General features: G+C 47.7%; 1 protein-coding gene across 2 annotated transcripts in view; it reads left to right on the forward strand.

Annotated features, from left to right (window-relative positions):
- WBP11 (WW domain binding protein 11) overlaps positions 1–11,369 on the forward strand; it is a 34,794-nt gene extending 23,425 nt beyond the window's left edge. For both annotated transcript variants that reach the window (XM_063941346.1, XM_063941345.1), the window contains exons 6-12: positions 3,879–4,012; positions 4,198–4,397; positions 5,365–5,556; positions 6,702–6,806; positions 7,934–8,230; positions 9,410–9,583; positions 9,745–11,369. In XM_063941346.1, coding sequence (XP_063797416.1) covers positions 3,879–4,012; positions 4,198–4,397; positions 5,365–5,556; positions 6,702–6,806; positions 7,934–8,230; positions 9,410–9,583; positions 9,745–10,172 — 1,530 coding nt within the window. In that variant the 3' untranslated portion in view covers positions 10,173–11,369. The remainder of the gene's footprint in view (positions 1–3,878; positions 4,013–4,197; positions 4,398–5,364; positions 5,557–6,701; positions 6,807–7,933; positions 8,231–9,409; positions 9,584–9,744) is intronic.
- Positions 11,370–18,153: the final 6,784 nt, after the last annotated feature.

An 18,153-nucleotide genomic window follows, 5' to 3' on the forward strand; every position in this document is an offset into this window, starting at 1 on the left:
ACGGTCGCTTCCACTCTCGACCGTTTCAGCTGTGTCTTCTACATCAGTGGTCAGGATCTCATCTGTTCCTTCATCAGCGGGTGACGCTATCTCCAAAGGCACGGTCGTCTCTTCTCTGGTGGCTCCAGTCGGCAAATCTGTTGGAAGGAAGGCGGTTCGTAGTGTGGGATTGGACTCTTCTCACCACGGACGCAAGTCTGCGAGGTTGGGGGGCAGTGACCCTCGAACATCGATTCCAGGGACGCTGGTCGATCCACGAATCCGCTCTCCCGATAAACATTCTCGAACTACGGGCGGTATACAACGCCCTACTTCAGGCACATCACCTGCTGCGCGGTCGAGCGGTCAGGGTTCAATCCGACAACGCCACGACGGTAGCGTACATCAACCGTCAGGGCGGCACTCGCAGCTGTGCGGCGATGAGGGAGGTCAACAACATACTTCTCTGGGCGGAGGAGTATGCTCTGTCCTTCTCGGCGATATTCATTTCAGGAGTGGAAAATTGGGAAGCCGATTACCTCAGCCGACAGGACATACACCTGGGAGAGTGGTCACTCCATCCCCAGGTGTTTTGTCAGCTGGTCCGCCGGTGGGGAATACCACAGATCGACCTCATGGCATCCCGTCTGAATCATCAGCTGCCTCTTTATTACTCTCGAACGAAGGACCCGGCGGCGGTGGGCGTGGATGCCCTCACGGCTCCTTGGAATTTCCGGTACGTTTACCTCTTATCTCCCTTCCCGCTGTTGCCTCGGGTTCTACAATGCATCAAGAGAGAAAACGCTCTGGTCCTCCTGGTGGCTCCAGATTGGCCACGCAGGACTTGGTACTCCACCCTACACCTGTTGTCAGTAGCCGAGCCTTGGCCCCTGCCACTACGGGACGATCTTCTGCAACAGGGTCCTTTTTTTTTTATCCAGACTTACGCAGGCTACGTTTGACGGCGTGGCTGTTGAGAAGCCCATCTTGAAAAGGAAGGGGATTCCTCGTACGGTTATTCCTACTATGCTTCGGGCTAGAAAGTCAGTCACATCGACTCACTACTACAGCATTTGGAAAGCTTATGTAGCCTGGTGTGAACGTCGACAATTTTCTCCTTCAGTTTTTCGCTTGGCCCGCCTTCTCAGTTTTTTGCAGGTGGGTTTTTCGGCAGGCTTAAGACTGGGTTCACTAAAGGTGCAGGTCTCTGCTCTTTCGATTTTCTTCCAGAAAAAGTTAGCCTTGCTGCCGGAAGTTCAGACTTTCTTTCAGGGGGTTTTACGAATACAGCCTCCCTTTCGCCCTCCGATAGCACCATGGGACCTCAATCTGGTCCTCTCTTTTCTGCAATCCTCGTTGTTTGAGCCTCTGGAGTCAGTGGAGATGAAATATCTCACCTGGAAGGTGGTTCTTCTCCTGGCTCTCGCTTCGGCCAGACGGGTGTCGGAACTTGGGGCTCTCTCTTGTTGTCCTCCTTACCTGGTGTTTCAGTACGGAGCTCGGCCCTGACTTTTCTACCTAAGGTGGTGTACGATTTTCACATCAATCAGCCACTTGTGGTTCCGGCTCTCTCGGTGGACTCTCCAGATTCAAGATCATTGGATGTTGTCAGGGCGCTCAAGATCTATGTGGATAGGACTAAGGCAATTCGGAAGTCCGATTCCTTATTTGTTCTATACGATGCTGCCCGCCGTGGTTGGCCGGCTTCTAAGCAGACTTTGTCACAATGGATTCGGCTGACCATCAGACAAGCTTATTTGGCAGCTTCTCGGGAACCTCCCGCTTCAATTTCAGCGCACTCTACGCGCTCTGTGTGACCTTCATGAGCGGCTGCCCGTGGGGTCTCCATGACTTCTTTATGTCGGGCAGCTACTTGGTCGGGCCGACATACGTTTGTCAAATTCTACAGGTTTGACACCTTTGCGGCCTCTGCATCACAGTTTGGCCGAGCGGTTTTACAGGACGCTCAGCGCTCTCCCGCCCGTCTTGGGAGCTCTGGGACGTCCCCATTGTAACTGCGCTCCAGTGTCCCATAGTGGATGAACGAGAAATCAGGATTTTGGTGCTTACAGATAAATCCCTTTCTCCGATTCCACACGGGACACTGGACGCCCACCCAGCGCTGTTTCCTCCTTTTTCGCTTAACGGTTCGTAGATCACTATGAGACTGCTTGTTTGGTTCAGGTTAACCTTTTGTTAGGTTAGGTTCCAAGTTGGTTTTTCGTGTTATCCTGGTTTACATGGCGGCGTTAACCTCCTCTACTTTAACGCTAGTTTATTCCAGTTCTCCTCGGGCACAGTTTTACGTAGACTGGTTTGGTGGGGGGACATAGTAGGGGAGGCGCTAGCCACAGTGTTAGAATTTTAAAGTGCCAGCTCCCAGTTACTGCCTAATATTTCCCCATTGTAACTGCGCTCCAGTGTCCCCTGTGGAATCGGAGAAAGGGATTTATCGGTAAGTACCAAAATCCTGATTTATGCATATATAAATATATATAAATATATATATATATATATATATATATATATATATATATATAATATCTCAAGAACTATTTCACAGGAAAATCCTACTATATATTAATCATTAATCAGCCAGCTTATCTTGACTCGTAAAGTATTCATGTCAGTCCAGTAGATGGCGCACCAAGACAAATACTACATAGCATAGTCGCTGGTCATGTTACTTGCAACCCTTCAGTGTTACTGTAGCTTAACTAGCAACGGATGTGGGATCTACAAGATAATATTTGTTTGGCTACAGTGAAGTTAGACTGGAGTGTGAGATTGATTTTCTCTTGAATTGGATTTTGTGGTTTACTGTGTATTATTGCGTATACGGTCGCAGGGACAAAATGCTCAGAGCTGCAGGCGTAGATCCCGGGACCAGCTGCTTCTCCCATAGGCAGCCTTATGTGGCTTTCTCATGAGTTAGTAGCCCCAAGCATAGTTTTGTGTTAATCCCTTAAGGATAAGCTGCAAATACAGGGTGATTCAAAAGTTGCAGTACACCCTTTTGCTTCAAAAACTGTGCTGGAAATGGGAAAACTGACTTGAATTCAAGATGGCCGATTTCAAGATGGCGCCCATGTTCGGTACATACCCTAAAAGATAGCCCACCTCACCCATACCTTACTGGAGTATTCATTTTTCCCATTTCCTGCACAGTTTTTGAAGCAAAAGGGTGGACTGCGACTTTTGAATCACCCTGTATTGTTTACAAAGACCTTTTTTAAATAAATAATATACATCACAATATTAGATGGCACTACTGTTTTTGTAAAATTATTTCAGATGAGCAGTTCTAGATAGCCACGCGGGCGAAGCCGCGGGCAAATGCTAGTTTTATTTATATAGCGCTCTTTATCCAACAAGGCGTACATATACAGAAGTAGCCAAGCTCACCCATCGCATCACGGCATGGAGGGAGCGACTAGTGTGCCCGCGAACGTGCTTCCCATTAATTTACATGAGCAGCCACCGCATATAATGCAGCTTGCCCGTGCGTACACATCGCTGCGACAATGAGCCACATCTGTATATGACTACATCTGGATACGCTCTTGACACAGATGATGGAAATTGAAGGTTTTGTATTAATTTGTGTGAATTGATGGCTTGTATGTGTTGATCTATGGCAGTTACCGGAATTGGGATTGCTATGACGCCCCCTCCCATATAAGATGCTGTTACTACAGTGAATTTTGGGAAAGTAAAAAAAAATAAATATGCTTTGTTATTTGATGATAGAAATTGTTAATGTTTTCTTTGCAAGGCGTTCTGATCTGTAAGATGTTCACGTTTATTGGTTTCTAGCCCAGAGGGGAACATTTATTATTTACATTGAAGTCCTATTATTGTGTAGGACCAGCCAGTAACGAGTGTTTTTCTGTGCTCAGAACGCCCAGCACGTGGAGGTGGAAAGCATCCCACTGCCAGACCTGCCCCACGCTCCGTCCAATATTCTGATTCAAGACATTCCCCTGCCAGGAGCCCAGCCGCCATCCATCCTGAAGAAGACCTCTGCTTACGGGTAAAAGCTAAGCTCTAGTAGCCACCGTCATAATGCTGTTAGATTAGAGGTACGATTGTGTCGTATTTCCCCACCGTGAGTAACCGCACGTACCGGTGTGCTGCAGAGAGAAATGTACATGAACGCCGATATATAACGTAGCCTAACCACAGCTCTCATTACATCTGTCTGCCTTCCATTTCCAGACCCCCTGGGCGAGGCGGTGTCTCCCTGCCTTTCCCACCAGGCCATGGAGTTCCCCGCTTACCCCCAGGCAAGAAGCCCCCAGGACCGCCGCCAGGCCCTCCCCCGCCCCAGGTACTGCAGATGTATGGGCGTAAAGTCGGGTTTGCTTTGGAGAACATCATGAGGAGGCGGGAAGATGAGCGATACAGCCCGGACGGAGGTGAGGACCTTGGGTGGTTACACAGGAGGTAGCGTAGGACACAGGGGTGACCGGTAACACGCATGTAGGAGCCAGTGTACATGAGCATAATATAGACCTGAATCACGGGAATTAATCACTTCCTCCAGCACAGCTCCCTGTAGTATTGTGTTTTTGTGAGGTGCGCTTTAATCAGAGAGGAGGAGGCCCATGTTCAGTCTCCTCCGTTCGGACCCCCTCTGCCCGGAGCGCTGTAGAGTCTGAGCACTAGAGGGCTTAGACTCTACTGCGCATGTGCAGATCTCCGGGAAAATGGCGCGGCGGCCATTTTACCTGAGATTGCTCTACTGCGCATGCGCAGAACTCCGTGAAAATGGCCGCTGAGCCATTTTCATTGGGTTCTGATAGCGCTGCGGATGCCGGCGCTGGACTCCGGAGGGGTAAGTATATTAAAAATGGGTGAAGCGTGTTCGGTGGGGGCCCCCTCTGGACTCAGGGGCCCGTGTGCACTGCACACACTGCACCCCTTCTAGAAACGCCAGTGGTTTTTGTATCCATATTTGAACGGTAAGCAAGTCCTGACCCTGCTGCCTCTGTGATCTCCTGCTGGTGTCTGGCAGAAAACTTTCCTACGATTATTCTCTTTGTAATAGATCATTAACACAGAATAAAGAGTTGTCCTCTCCTCTGCATACACATTGTTATGCATCCTCAAACTTTTGTGATCATTTTGGCAATACGTATTCTAGATGGACACGAAGGAAACGTGCCACCCTCTGGCTGTAATGTGGTACTGCGCTTCATTAAAAGTAACTGCACTTTCTTGTGACTCTTTCATCCGTAGCTGGATGTACATTTTATCACATGCAACTCCTTTGCCTGAAAGTATTGTTGCCCTGTGATAAACAACAGATCAAACCCTTTCTAAATCTGTGTGGTGTTACTCTGCTGCTCTTAATGATCAGTTTGTGGCTTGTGTTCCATGCAGGACAAAGGGGTCTCGATGGTTCCAGCTCAAGTGACGATGAGGGTTACGCTAATGAGATGGAACAGGACAAGGAGGATGAAGGCAGCAGCGACGAGGACAGTGACAGCAATCAGTCGGACGGAAGGGACAGTGACAGCACAGAGTATGCTCAGCGAGAGGATGAAAGGAAAAACAGCAGCGACAAGAAGGGAGGCGAGTCTCAACCTTCACCCCAGAAGCATCACCTGCACCAAACCCACCTTTCATTGCCTTATGTTCTGCACTGACATCATCACACTTTGGGGTCCAGAAACTTTTCATATCTTCTAGGATTATGTTCCTCTAGGAGAAAATATGGGGACAGATGTACTAAGCCTTGGAGAGAAGAAAAAAGCACAAACCAGTCTGCTCCTAATAGTCTTTTTTCAAACACTGGGGCAGATGTATGAAGCCTTGAGAAGGCATAAGGAAGTGATAAACCAGTGATATGTGCAAGGTGATAAAGGCACCAGCCAATCAGATCCTAACTGTTAATTTACATATTGGAGCTGCTTGGCTGGTGCGTTTATCACCTTGCACATATCACTGGTTTATCACTTCCTTATGCCTTCTCCAGGTTAATACATCTGCCCCACAGTGTAATATGGCAGTTAAGCTGATTGGCTGCTACTTTATCTCTCTCCATGGCATAGTACATCATCCCCATAAGGTAAAATTCTAATTTATTTTTCCTCTACTAGGGGGCACAGGATTTAGCTTGGAGAGGAGTCTGGGCACCTAACAGTTAATTTCAATTACCCAGTAGCCCAGGGCACTCTCCCCCCTATACCCCGCCTCCAGCCCTGGGCCAGCCAGTTTTTAATTTGGTGCCGGCAGGGAAGGGTACCCGTGGTTCCTCGTTTTCAGGGTTTTTTTTTTTTTTTTTTTACTTTTATTTGAATTACTCGCAGGAACTCAAGGAATATTTCAGGGAAACTTGCAAAAGGAATCACTGTAAACACTAATTACATTGAGGGGGAGTGATTCTTGCTAATCCCTAATGATCAGTGTCACGTGTCGTACATCTCATAATGTTCCCCTCTTACTGTCCTGTAATTGGAAGATTAGAGTGGCTGAGTGTCTCTCTGGCCATACACAGAGGCCAGGTCACTGGCTGAGTGCTGATTTGTCAGAGTCAATGTGACATGTAATGTTCTCCATATTCTCAGTTTATTAATTATAATACACACTGGTTCTTAATGAACGGTGACATGATTCATTCACAACTGCAGATCATTATGAAAGGTATTCATACTGGTTATATCGTTCCCGTTCATACACTATTGCTGAGAGTCTGACTGCGCACGTTTCACCCTCAGGTCACAACGTACGTTTTGCTGATGCTACGGACAAATCTCAGAAAAAGAGGAAGAAGAGCGTGAAGGATCTGACCCCGCTTCAGGCCATGATGTTACGTATGGCTGGTAAGTTATTCTGTAACTATTATAAAGTGTCCCTATCTGTAACGTACAGCCTTTCTCCTTTTCCCCAAATGCTGACCTTTTACTTCTGGGAGCAGCCCATTGCCACCAATTCAAATTGACTGTAGTGTATTGTTACAGTGGTGGTCATTCCGAGTTGATCGCTCGCTAGCAGTTTTTAGCAGCCGTGCAAACGCTATGCCGCCTCCCACTGGGAGTGTATTTTAGCTTAGCAGAAGTGCAAATGAAAGGATCGCAGAGCGGCTACAAAGTTCTTTTTATTGTGCAGTTTCTGAGTCGCTCTAAACCTACTCAGCGCTTGCGATCACTTTAGACTGTTCAGTTCCTGTTTTGACGTCACGAACAAGCCCTGCGTTCGCCCAGCCACGCCTGCATATTTCCGATCACTCCCTGAAAACGGTCAGTTGACACCCAGAAACGCCCACTTCATGTCAATCACTCTGCGGCCAGCAGTGCGACTGGAAAGATTCGCTAGACCCTTGTGTGAAACTACATCGGTCGTTGTAATAGTACAACGCGCATTGCTATGCATGCGCAGAAGTGCCGTTTTTTTGCCTCATCGCTACACAGCGAACGAATGCAGCTAGCGATCAATTCGGAATGACCACCAGTATCCGCAGAGCGAGTGGCAACAGTCGCACAACTGCAGAATTCTCATATTTTGGGGCAAAACCTTGTTCCTTGGCAGGTTTTCCTCTTTCATCAATGGGGGACACCGGAGAGAATGGGCATAGAACACATGGTGCTGGATGAGTTTGGCCATTAGACGGTTACCCCACCCAGTTTTATGTAAGCCAAAGGACAGAGGTGGAATAGAAGGTGACCTTGTGTTCTTTGTCGCTCTGCGGTGTCTCCTGCTTTTGCTGTTGCAGTTTCATGCCTCATAGTGGCAGCGCCAGTTTGTACAGGAACAGTATAGCAACAGATCCTCCAGTCACAATGTTTTCTGTTATTAACCCAGTTGTATGTGAACCAGAGGTAGGCATAAGGGCATGCTGTGACTTTTAGTTCCACAGCTATAGAGAGCCACTTACACCCTGGTGTAGATAAGTACGGTGTAGCTATATGTGGGTATGACACATACATGTTCTAATGATGTTACTCTGCAGGTCAGGAGGTGACGGAGGAAGACGAGGATAATGACGCGGAGGAATATCTATCCAGCTCATCATCCGATGAGGATTCCGGCTCTGAGGACGAGCAGCGTACAGAGGAGTCCACAGCTGATAAGTCGGAAACTAGCTCCAAGGCACCCATTACAGTGCCTCCACCTCTTAATGTGCCGCCACCACCGCTGCAGATGCCACCCTCTATCATGTCAGGACCACCTCCCCTCGGTCCACCACCAGTTCCACCACTTCGGCCTCCCGGACCACCATCAGGAATGCCACCAGGACCACCGCCTGGTAATCTTTGTAGCACACGCACACAGAGCTACAGTCCCTTAGTGTGCGCACACACACACACACACACACACACACACACACACACACACACACACACACACACACACACACACACACACACACACACACACACACACACACACACACACACACACACACACACACACACACACACACACACACACCCTAAACTCCCTCTGTCTTCTGTAGGACCTTGTTCAGGTGGAATCTCAGGGTTCCAGAAGCTGACACTGCATATGAGCTGCTGTGACACAGACCAATCTCAGCAGTGTATTTCTGTAGAAAGTACTTGCGTGTCTAGTTAGATAACATGGAAACCTGCTGCAGGGGTGACAGTGAGTGTGGGAGATACTTATAGTCTGGTATGAACCTGACAAAATATGTACATAGTTCAGCTGACATTGTGACTAGAATGTATTATTAGTTAAGATATAAAAAAACACCCGGTGCTCAGTCGCACGTGACCTGGCACGCCCAGAGGAGCTGTTTTCACAGGGGAGTGTTATTTAGTGGACTTAAGTTTCCAGATCCCTCTGGGTTACGAGCAAGCGAAGGAGTCGTCCTCTTTTCCTCAAATATGGACCCGATAAGGCCATCCCCCCAAATTGTCATAAAATACCCCCCCCCCAAAAAAAAAAAAAAAAACGCCGCCACTCACATTTCCTGCCATAAGGCCACAGCCCCAATTTATTGCATTTAGAGAGGATTATCACACCCCGGAGAGACTGACAGGGGGTCACTTTGGGGAGATAAAATTGTTCTGGGGAAGAGAGAGTGCACAGTGGAACTGTACTTTATTGTGAGCTATGCAAGTCAACTAACAAGCGCTTCCTCAGAAGCTAGGTATAATTCTATCACCAGTATTCGTCTCTTAATGTGCGTTGGTAGTACCAAGGGAAAATTAAATTCACAGATGTATCATTCAGTATTCTACCAAATAAATCACTGTCTGTCCTGGGAAAAAAAGAAAACCTTTTGGAGGAATTATAAGGGCACGTAGAGAACAAAGTGTAACATTATCTAACGGGTTAAGGGACTGAGGTGCTTATGACCTATATGAATAGATATTTAGAACAATGTTTTTGTTTCTTGTAAAGGGCACAATGTATTTATTGAAACCCTGCAGCTGACTCTTGTTATGTTTTCTACCGGCCACAGGAGCGCCTCCGTTTTTGAGACCCCCTGGTCTTCGTGGCCCACCGCCACGCCTGTTACCACCAGGACCTCCGCCCGGCCGTCCTCCTGGCCCCCCTCCCGGTCCTCCTCCTGGCTTGCCACCAGGTCCCCCACCACGTGGCCCGCCCCCACGTCTGCCTCCGCCAGCACCCCCAGGTAACTTGTCCTGCATTACTTTTGCTACATCGATCTTCTGTGTGTGGATATGGAAAGTATGTCCACTCATGTAATCTCTTGTCCAGAAGGTGAAGACAAAAAAAATTTACTGCCCCCCCCCCCTTCATTTAACATGCGCCTGTTTTTTTTTTGCTCCGCAGGTATGCCCCCTCCTCCTCGCCCAATGTTGCGCCCTCCCTTGGGTCCTCCTCCCGGCTCGGCACCCCCAGGCCTTTATCCTCCGACACCAGTGGCAAACCCAGGTGTGCTAAGTGCACCTCCCAGCTTAATACAGAGACCCAAATCAGACGAGAGCGGGGCCACCATTGAGAAGAAGGCCACTGCCACGATCAGCGCCAAACCGCAGATCACAAATCCTAAAGCGGAGGTGACTCGGTTTGTCCCGACTGCCCTCCGTGTGCGCAGGGAGAACAAAGGGTCAGGTGTCGCTCCTCAATCAAGGAAACAAGAGGAGGAGGTGACGAGGCCGGTGGCCAAAGCTGGTCCCAAGATAGGAGCACCGATGCCGGTGCAGACCAAGGACGATATGTACGAAGCCTTTATGAAAGAGATGGAAGGGCTTCTCTAGAGCTGCGGATATGTACTTTTATTTAGAAGTCATCCTGTTTAAGCTTCCCACAGCACCTCCTGAACGTGTGATGTTGTGCAAACCATCCGCAGACTGTGTCTGTAATAGGGATCGCTGATCCCTTTGTGTTCCCCCTGATGATACCGTGGATTGTGGTCAGACTGTTCTCGCCAGACCGGTAGCAATCTAGGTCTATTGTTTTGACCATTCACAACTCTTTTTAATTTCTTAGTATTAAACATGTGACCTAAGTAGAATGTTTAAGTTAGTCCTTTATTGTTTTTATTTGGTATTGATGAATTAAGTTTCTCTTCTCTTACACATCTCCATATCAGAGCAGAAGAATGCGTGTCGTTTATGTGGACGTCGCCTATCTGGTGTTCATTCAAGGCCCAGGTGTGGTTTCCCTGCACTTGGGGATAAAGTATTTTACTACACAATATATTTACAATAGGCCGCTTTTCAGTATCCCATGGATGACCTCCAATACAGGACTACTTACCTCTGGTCCTCAAGCCCCCACCCAGATGAAAACCTGAGGGTCATGGTTTTCGTATTTCTGTAGGTGAACACTGGATGTGCTTCTTTTTGGCAGCCATCTTTAATTAGGGAGGATTCAGACCCAGGAGCACAAGAGGGGTGGGGCAGTGCGAGAGGGAGGAGCAGAAGATGGGTGGGGCAGTGCGAGAGGGAGGAGCAGAAGAAGAGGTGGGGCAGTGCGAGAGGGAGGAGCAGAAGAGGTGGGGCAGTGTGAGAGGGAGGAGCAGAAGAGGTGTGGGGCAGTGTGAGAGGGAGGAGCAGAAGAGGGGTGGGGCAGTGTGAGAGGGAGGAGCAGAAGAGGGGTGGGGCAGTGCGAGGAACAGAAGACAGGTCACGCAGGTATTACATGCATAGTTGCCATCCGACGCTAAATCTGATTAGTTCATAGATCTTGTTTTTCTATTGTATGGTTTGGTTGGGTTTCAGAATACTTTTTTTTTTTTTTATATATATATATTATTATTGCTTTTGACTCGCCCATTTTACTGTAAATAATTTTATTTTTTAATTATAATATTTGTGTTTTTACATTGATTTATACCATTGTTTCTCGGGCTGAATAAATGACTGCACACCTTCATTGTTACTGGAGATGAGAGCAATTGCCATAGCTTTAATACTATGATGTAAAGTGAATAAAGATTGATGTGTACAGCGCGGTGACTGTAATGATCTTTATTAATAAGTGGAGGCCCGGCAGTTAGTGATATGCGGACGAGCTGGGAGATGAAGACTCGTCTCCATGTTTAAAAATGTCGCTTACGCTCAGTGGACGCAGTCACATTGTATTGGTGACAAGTGAGTGACTGTTCAGTAGGTGCCAGTCACTTTGTGCCTCGAGTGTTGAAATCACAAAGTGTATTTTCTGAACACTTAAACAGTTGAGCAACATCTGAGACCAGGTAATTGCAACTTAAATGTCTGAACGTGGCTAGGATAAAGAGCTGCAGAAGCAAGACACTGGGAGATTAAATCCCAGGAGGAATTTTTGATAGTGACAATGGATGATCTGGATATTGTGGTGATTGCGGAGTCTTAGTGCAATGAGACTCATGACTGGGACATGGATGTACCGGGATACACTTTTTTTTTTTTTTTTAAGAAAGAGCAGAATGGAAAAATTAGAGTAGAGGTAGCAACGCACATGTTATTTCTTTTTCATCCACTAGGGGTCACTGGAGTACTCTTGGGATATGGACGGCTTCCGCAGGAACAGGGCACTGAATTTTTAAATTTAGAACTCTCCTCCCCTCCATATCCCAGAGTTCCTCAGTGTTTTTTCTATGCTCATCGCACTAACAAGGCTTGTTTGGAACTCCCACACTTATTTTGAATATATTTATATTTTTAACAACTTTATCCACATCCCTTCCCCCCTTCCAAAAGGCGTGGGTCCGGGATAGTGGAAGCTGCTACAAGCAGCTGTGGCGTGTCGGTCCTCACTACAGAGCACCCTCACAGCCAAGTGCAGACTACCTGCAGAAAAGGCTGGACGGAGCTTGCAGACAAGCCCCGTCATAGCCCCTCTCCACAGGCGTCCAGGTATGTTGGGGGACGGGGCGGTCAGCTCACGCTGCCGCTCTGCTGTGTGGGGACACTGTACTGTAAAGCGCCGCCCGCCGCCGCTAATTGATCCTGTGAGCGGATGCCGAACCCGCTCAGTCCCGCCGCTCAGAGCCACGCCGGCCGCATTTTCTGCAAACCATAGCCGCCGCTTCACGGCTCTATGGAGCGCGCTCCCCAACTCCCTTTACCTCGCTCCCCGGATACTTGTAAGTTCCCCGGCTCCGTGTACCCGTTTCCCGCTGGAATAGACAGCGGTACACGGAGCACAGGGGGGGGAGGAGAAGTCTCTCAGCAGCTGCACGGGGGGGGGGGGGGGGAGGAGAAGTGTACCCATAGCAGCAGCAGTAACGCTGCATGGGTTATAAGACAGCATAGGCTATTAAGCCTTTATTAACAAAATTTGTTATTAAACAGATTATTCCTAGGTTATATATGTTTTGCACAAAATTATAACCTGTACTGTGATTCTAAGTGTAAGCATGGCATGGGGGCCATTTTAACCATGCTTCCTGTTCTTCCTGTTGTGATTCCAGAACGTTCCTGTCCTACATCTCTACTCCACCGGAGGCGCAGGGGTGTTAGTGGGAATTTTGGCTCACATTTCATATAGTACTGGCCACGTGCACTGCTCCTGGCCACATATATATTTATAGGCACACCTTAGTACTATTTTACTGAGTCGTGCAAGTTGTCTGTCTTTGTGTATTGTATTGTCTGCATAATGAGTAAGGCACCAGCAAAAAATAAAAAGCAGTTTCACTGCAATGTCTGTAAGAGTGTTACTGGATGGATCTACCACATGTACAGTATGTTTTGTGGATTCAGTTACGAATACAATTTCCGCTCCGGTTTCAAAGCCGGTTTCATCCCCGGACCCTCCATGGGCTATGCTAACAGATGTCATGGCTGGATTGCAATCCGAATTGGCCGCCGCTCGACAAGAGCGGGAAGCGGCAAGGTCTGAGTCTATGGTGAGACCGCTAGAACTACCGGAGGGGTCTCAGTCTTGCCATAAGTCCGAGTCCACTTTGGGTAGAAGGGATACATTTCATTTGTCTTATGATTTACCAGTTTCTGCTATGTTGCATTCTGACGATTCTATGCCAGACCTCACTGCACAAGAGGAGGGTGAGGAGGGCGAAGTAGACCAGCAGTCAGATAGTGGAGATTTTGACAGCCCAGGCATTGATAATCTCATCAGAGCGGTGCGTCAGTCTCTGAAGTTTACGGAAACTGAGGAGCCTCTGACAAATGATGAAGTCGTCTTTACTAAATGAAAGATCTCCAATGTATTTTCCTGTTTCGGAATCTCTTAATAAGATGTTAGTGGAAACACGAAAGAATCCAGATAAACGGTTTTCTATACCTCGCAGATTTAAGTCTAGTTACCCGTTTCCAGAGTCTGTGACATGTACATGGGAGAATCCGCCAATGGTGGATTCGTCTGTGTCAAAACTTACAAAGAAATTAACCATACCAGTACCAACTGCTACTACGCTTAAAGACCCTTCAGACCGTAAAAATAAGAAAACAGACTTTCCTCCCGTGGCCTCAGAAATCCATTTGTCCAATTCAGGACCAAACAACTTCTCGCCACCGTAAGGTAACGCCTCTATACCTCTTTTGACCTCTGCCTCCGCTTGCCAAGAACGCAGCCAGAGTGCTCGTCGTACTGTAACTAGCGACGATGAGATGCGAGAAGTGAGCTGACAGACGTCAGTAGAAGCTGTACATAGATACTCAGCAGCTTCACAGATTTAATCAGCAAGAAGTATAAGGTGATCGTCATGTAGGGCAGACTTGAGTTCTGTTATCCATACAATTAGAGCCTTAGTGACCCAAATGCCAACCAACCCAGGTCTAAGCAACACTCCTGCTGCTATATACATGGACTTTAGCATAGCTTCTATATTGCCTCCAACGGTACCTAGACGGAAATACTCTGGCACGGCGTTCAAATCTTTTAGACCTCAGCCCTTTCGAGGCCGTGGTAGAGGAACAGCCACTCCTGGTAGACGAGGTCGAGGACGTGGTTTCCAACAAACCAACACCAGTCGTCAAGACGCTAAGGTCACCAACAAGCCAGTGGCATGACGGGCTCCCAGCCCATTTCGGATCTCCAATTGTGGGAGCACGCCTTCAGACGTTCCATTTGGCGTGGTTCCAGACGTCCACAGATGGGTGGATCCGCAATTTAGTGTTAAAAGGTTACAAAATAGAGTTCGACTGTCTCCCGCCACTGCGGTTTTTCAAGACAGGACTGCCTCTCGGACGACAAGAGGGCGGTTCTGCAAATTGCCATTCAGTCCCTGCTGGATTCAGCAGTTTTGATTCCGGTCCCTGTACAACAACAAGGTCAGGGTTATTATTCCAGTCTGTTTGGGGTACCAAAGCCGGATGGCTCGGTCAGGCCAATATTGAACTTAAAGGGCCTCAATCAGTACGTCACTTACTACAGATTCAAGATGGAATCTCTGCGGTCAGTAATTGCAGGTTTAGAGCCACAGGAATTCATGATTGCGCTGGATCTCAAGGATGCGTACTTGCACATTCCGATTTGGCCACCTCATCAGAGGTTCTTGCGGTTTGCGATACGGCAGAACCATTACTAGTTTTAGGCTCTACCGTTTGGCCTCTCGTCAGGGCCTCGGGTATTCACCAAAGTGATGTCTGTGATGATAGCTCATCTCAGATCCTTGGGAGTGATAATAGTTCCGTACTTGGACGATCTGCTCATCAAAGCTCCGTCTCAACAGATGCTCCTCCAACATGCGTTGCTAACGTACAATGTACTAGTTCAGCACGGTTGGATTGTCAACCTCAAGAAATCACATCTAATTCCGTCTCAACGACTTCAATTCCTAGGTATGATTCTCGATACGGTAAATCAAAGAATTTACCTACCAGAACAGAAAGTACAGATTATTCGTCATCTGGTACAATTCGTGCTTAAGCCACGCACAGTCTCTGTACATTTGTGCATTCGCCTCTTAGGCACAATGGTGGCGGCTTTCGAAGCGCTTCAGTTCGGAAGATTTCACTCACGTCCTTTTCAACTGGATGTGCTCGCACAGTGGTCGGGCTCGCATCTGCAGATTCACCACAGGGTGAGGTTGTCGCCACGGGCCAGCTACACGGGACAGCTACTCTGGTGGCTCAAAGTACACAATCTAACCGCAGGGAAACGGTTCGGCACCTGGAATTGGATAATTCTAACGACGGACGCGAGTCTCAGAGGTTGGGGAGCTGTAGTTCAAAATTGTCAGCTCCAGGGTCTCTGGGCGGATCACGAAAGATTGCGGTCTATAAATGTCCTGGAACTCCGGGCAATTTACAATGCGCTACGACAAGCAGTACACATGCTTCGGTCTCAGACTGTCCAGGTGCAGTTAGACAACGTGACGGCGGTCGCGTACATCAACAAACAAGGAGGAACGAGAAGCCGCATGGCAATGCGGGAAGTAGCTCGAATCCTCAATTGGGCCGAGCATCACCAAGTGATATTGTCGGCAGTGTTCATTCTGGGAGGCGGATTATCTCAGCCATCGGGATTTTCATCCAGGAGAATGGATATTAAATCCATAAGTGTTTCACATGTTGGTCCAGAGGTGGGGTTACCCTCAAGTGGGTCTGATGGCATCTCGCCACAATCACCAAACGCCCCAGTATGTGTCCAGAACGCGAGATCCAAAGGCAGTGGCGGTGGATGCTCTCACAATCGTGTGGCCTTACAGCCTCGTGTATCTGTTTCCACCATTTCCGCTGCTCCCTCTGTTGCTAAAATGGATCAAAAGAGAGTCCGCCACAGTCATACTAGTGGCGCCTCATTGGCCTCGGAGAGCTTGGTTCTCGGATCTATGCTGACTACTCGCAGACGATCCTTGTCTGCTCCCACTACGTCCGGACCTGTTACAACAGGGTCCGTTTCTTTACCCCGATTTAGCGCAGCTGCGTTTGACGGAATGGCTGTTGAGACCGCCCTCTTAAGAAGAGAGGGCATTCCAGAATTGGTTATACCAACCATGTTACGAGCTAGGAAGCCAGTTACGGCAGCTCATTATTACAGAATTTGGCGTGCCTATATAGGTTGGTGTGAAGCTCGGAAGTTTCCGACATCATCTTTCAAGTTATCCCGTCTTTTGTTATTTCTACAGACGGGGTTAGATGGAGGACTGCGTTTATCTACACTAAAGGTGCAGGTATCTGTTTTGTCAATTTACTTTCAAAGACGATTGGCTCTATTGCCGTCTGTACACACCTTTCTGCAAGGTGTCCTCAGAGTACAGCCTCCATTCATTCCACCTACAGCGCCATGGGACTTGAATCTGGTTTTAGATTTCTTACAGTCTTCATGTTTTGAACCCTTACAACAAGTTGATATTAAGTTTCTCACTTGGAAAACAATTTTTCTCCTAGCCTTAGCTTCGACAAGGCGTGTTTCAGATTTGGGTGCCTTGTCATGCAAGCCACCGTATTTGGTGTTTCATGATGACAGAGCGGAACTTCGAACGAATCCCGCTTTCTTAGCAAAGGTAGTGTCATCTTTTCACATCAATCAACCAATAGTAGTTCCTGTGTTAACAGGAGATTCTGGAACTTTGGATGTGGTACGCGCACTACGCGTTTATGTATACCGAACGTCTACAGTGCGTAAGACGGATACGTTGTTTGTTCTCTATGATGCTGCCAAGATGGGTTGGCCAGCTTCTAAGCAGACCTTATCCAGATGGATTAAACCACAGGTTCTCAAACTCGGTCCTCAGGACCCCACACAGTGCATGTTTTGCAGGTCTCCTCACAGAATCACAAGTGAAATAATTAGCTGTACCTGTGGACCTTTTAAAATGTGTCAGTGAGTAATTAATACACCTGTGCACTTGCTGGGTTACCTGCAAAACATGCACTGTGTGGGGTCCTGAGGACCGAGTTTGAGAACCACTGGATTAAACTGACCATACGTCAGGCTTACCTTCATGCTAGGTTACAGCCGCCTACATCAGTAACAGCTCATTCCACACGTTCTGTGGGAACTTCATGGGCAGCTGGTCGTGGGGCTTCTACGACGCAGCTTTGCCATGCGGCTACATGGTCATCAGTGCACACGTTTGTGCGCTTTTACAAGTTTGATACGTTTGCGGCATCAGCATCTTGCTTTGGCCGCCTAGTGTTACAGGTGTCAAACAGCTCTCCCGCCCACGGGGGAAGCTTTGGTACATCCCAAGAGTACTCCAGTGACCCCTAGTGGATGAAAAAGAAAAGAGGATTTTGGTACTTACCAGGTAAATCCTTTTCTTTGAATCCATAGGGGGCACTGGACGCCCACCCAGAGCAGTTTTACCTGGTTTGTGGTCAGTTCAGGGGATCTTATGGTAACACATTCTCATTGACTGGTTCAAAGTTTCAAGTTCTATCGGTTATGGTGTCAACTGTTTAGTTGTCACTAACGTTATGTGTCAACTTTATTGTTGTCCGTTATGTTATATGTAATTCTCCATTGTCAACCTCTCTATAGCTCCTGTTCGGCTCAGTAAAAAACACTGAGGTACTCTGGGATATGGAGGGGAGGAGAGTTCTAAATTTAAATATTCAGTGCCCTGTTCTTGCGGAAGCCGTAGATATCCCAAGAGTACTCCAGTGCCCCCTATGGATTCAAAGAAAAGGATTTACCTGGTAAGTACCAAAATCCTATTATCTGCCCCACCTGCAGTGCACATGGTTTTGCCCAACTGCTAGCAAATTTGATGCTGCAATCAACCCAGAATTAGGCCCATAGTTTTGTTATGGTTTTTGCTCCCCATGTATATGTGTTCGTATATATATATATATATATGTGTATATATATATATATATATATATATATATATATATATATATA

Source organism: Pseudophryne corroboree, chromosome 9 (genome assembly GCF_028390025.1).
Source record: "Pseudophryne corroboree isolate aPseCor3 chromosome 9, aPseCor3.hap2, whole genome shotgun sequence".
Classification (NCBI taxonomy): Eukaryota; Metazoa; Chordata; class Amphibia; order Anura; family Myobatrachidae; genus Pseudophryne; species Pseudophryne corroboree.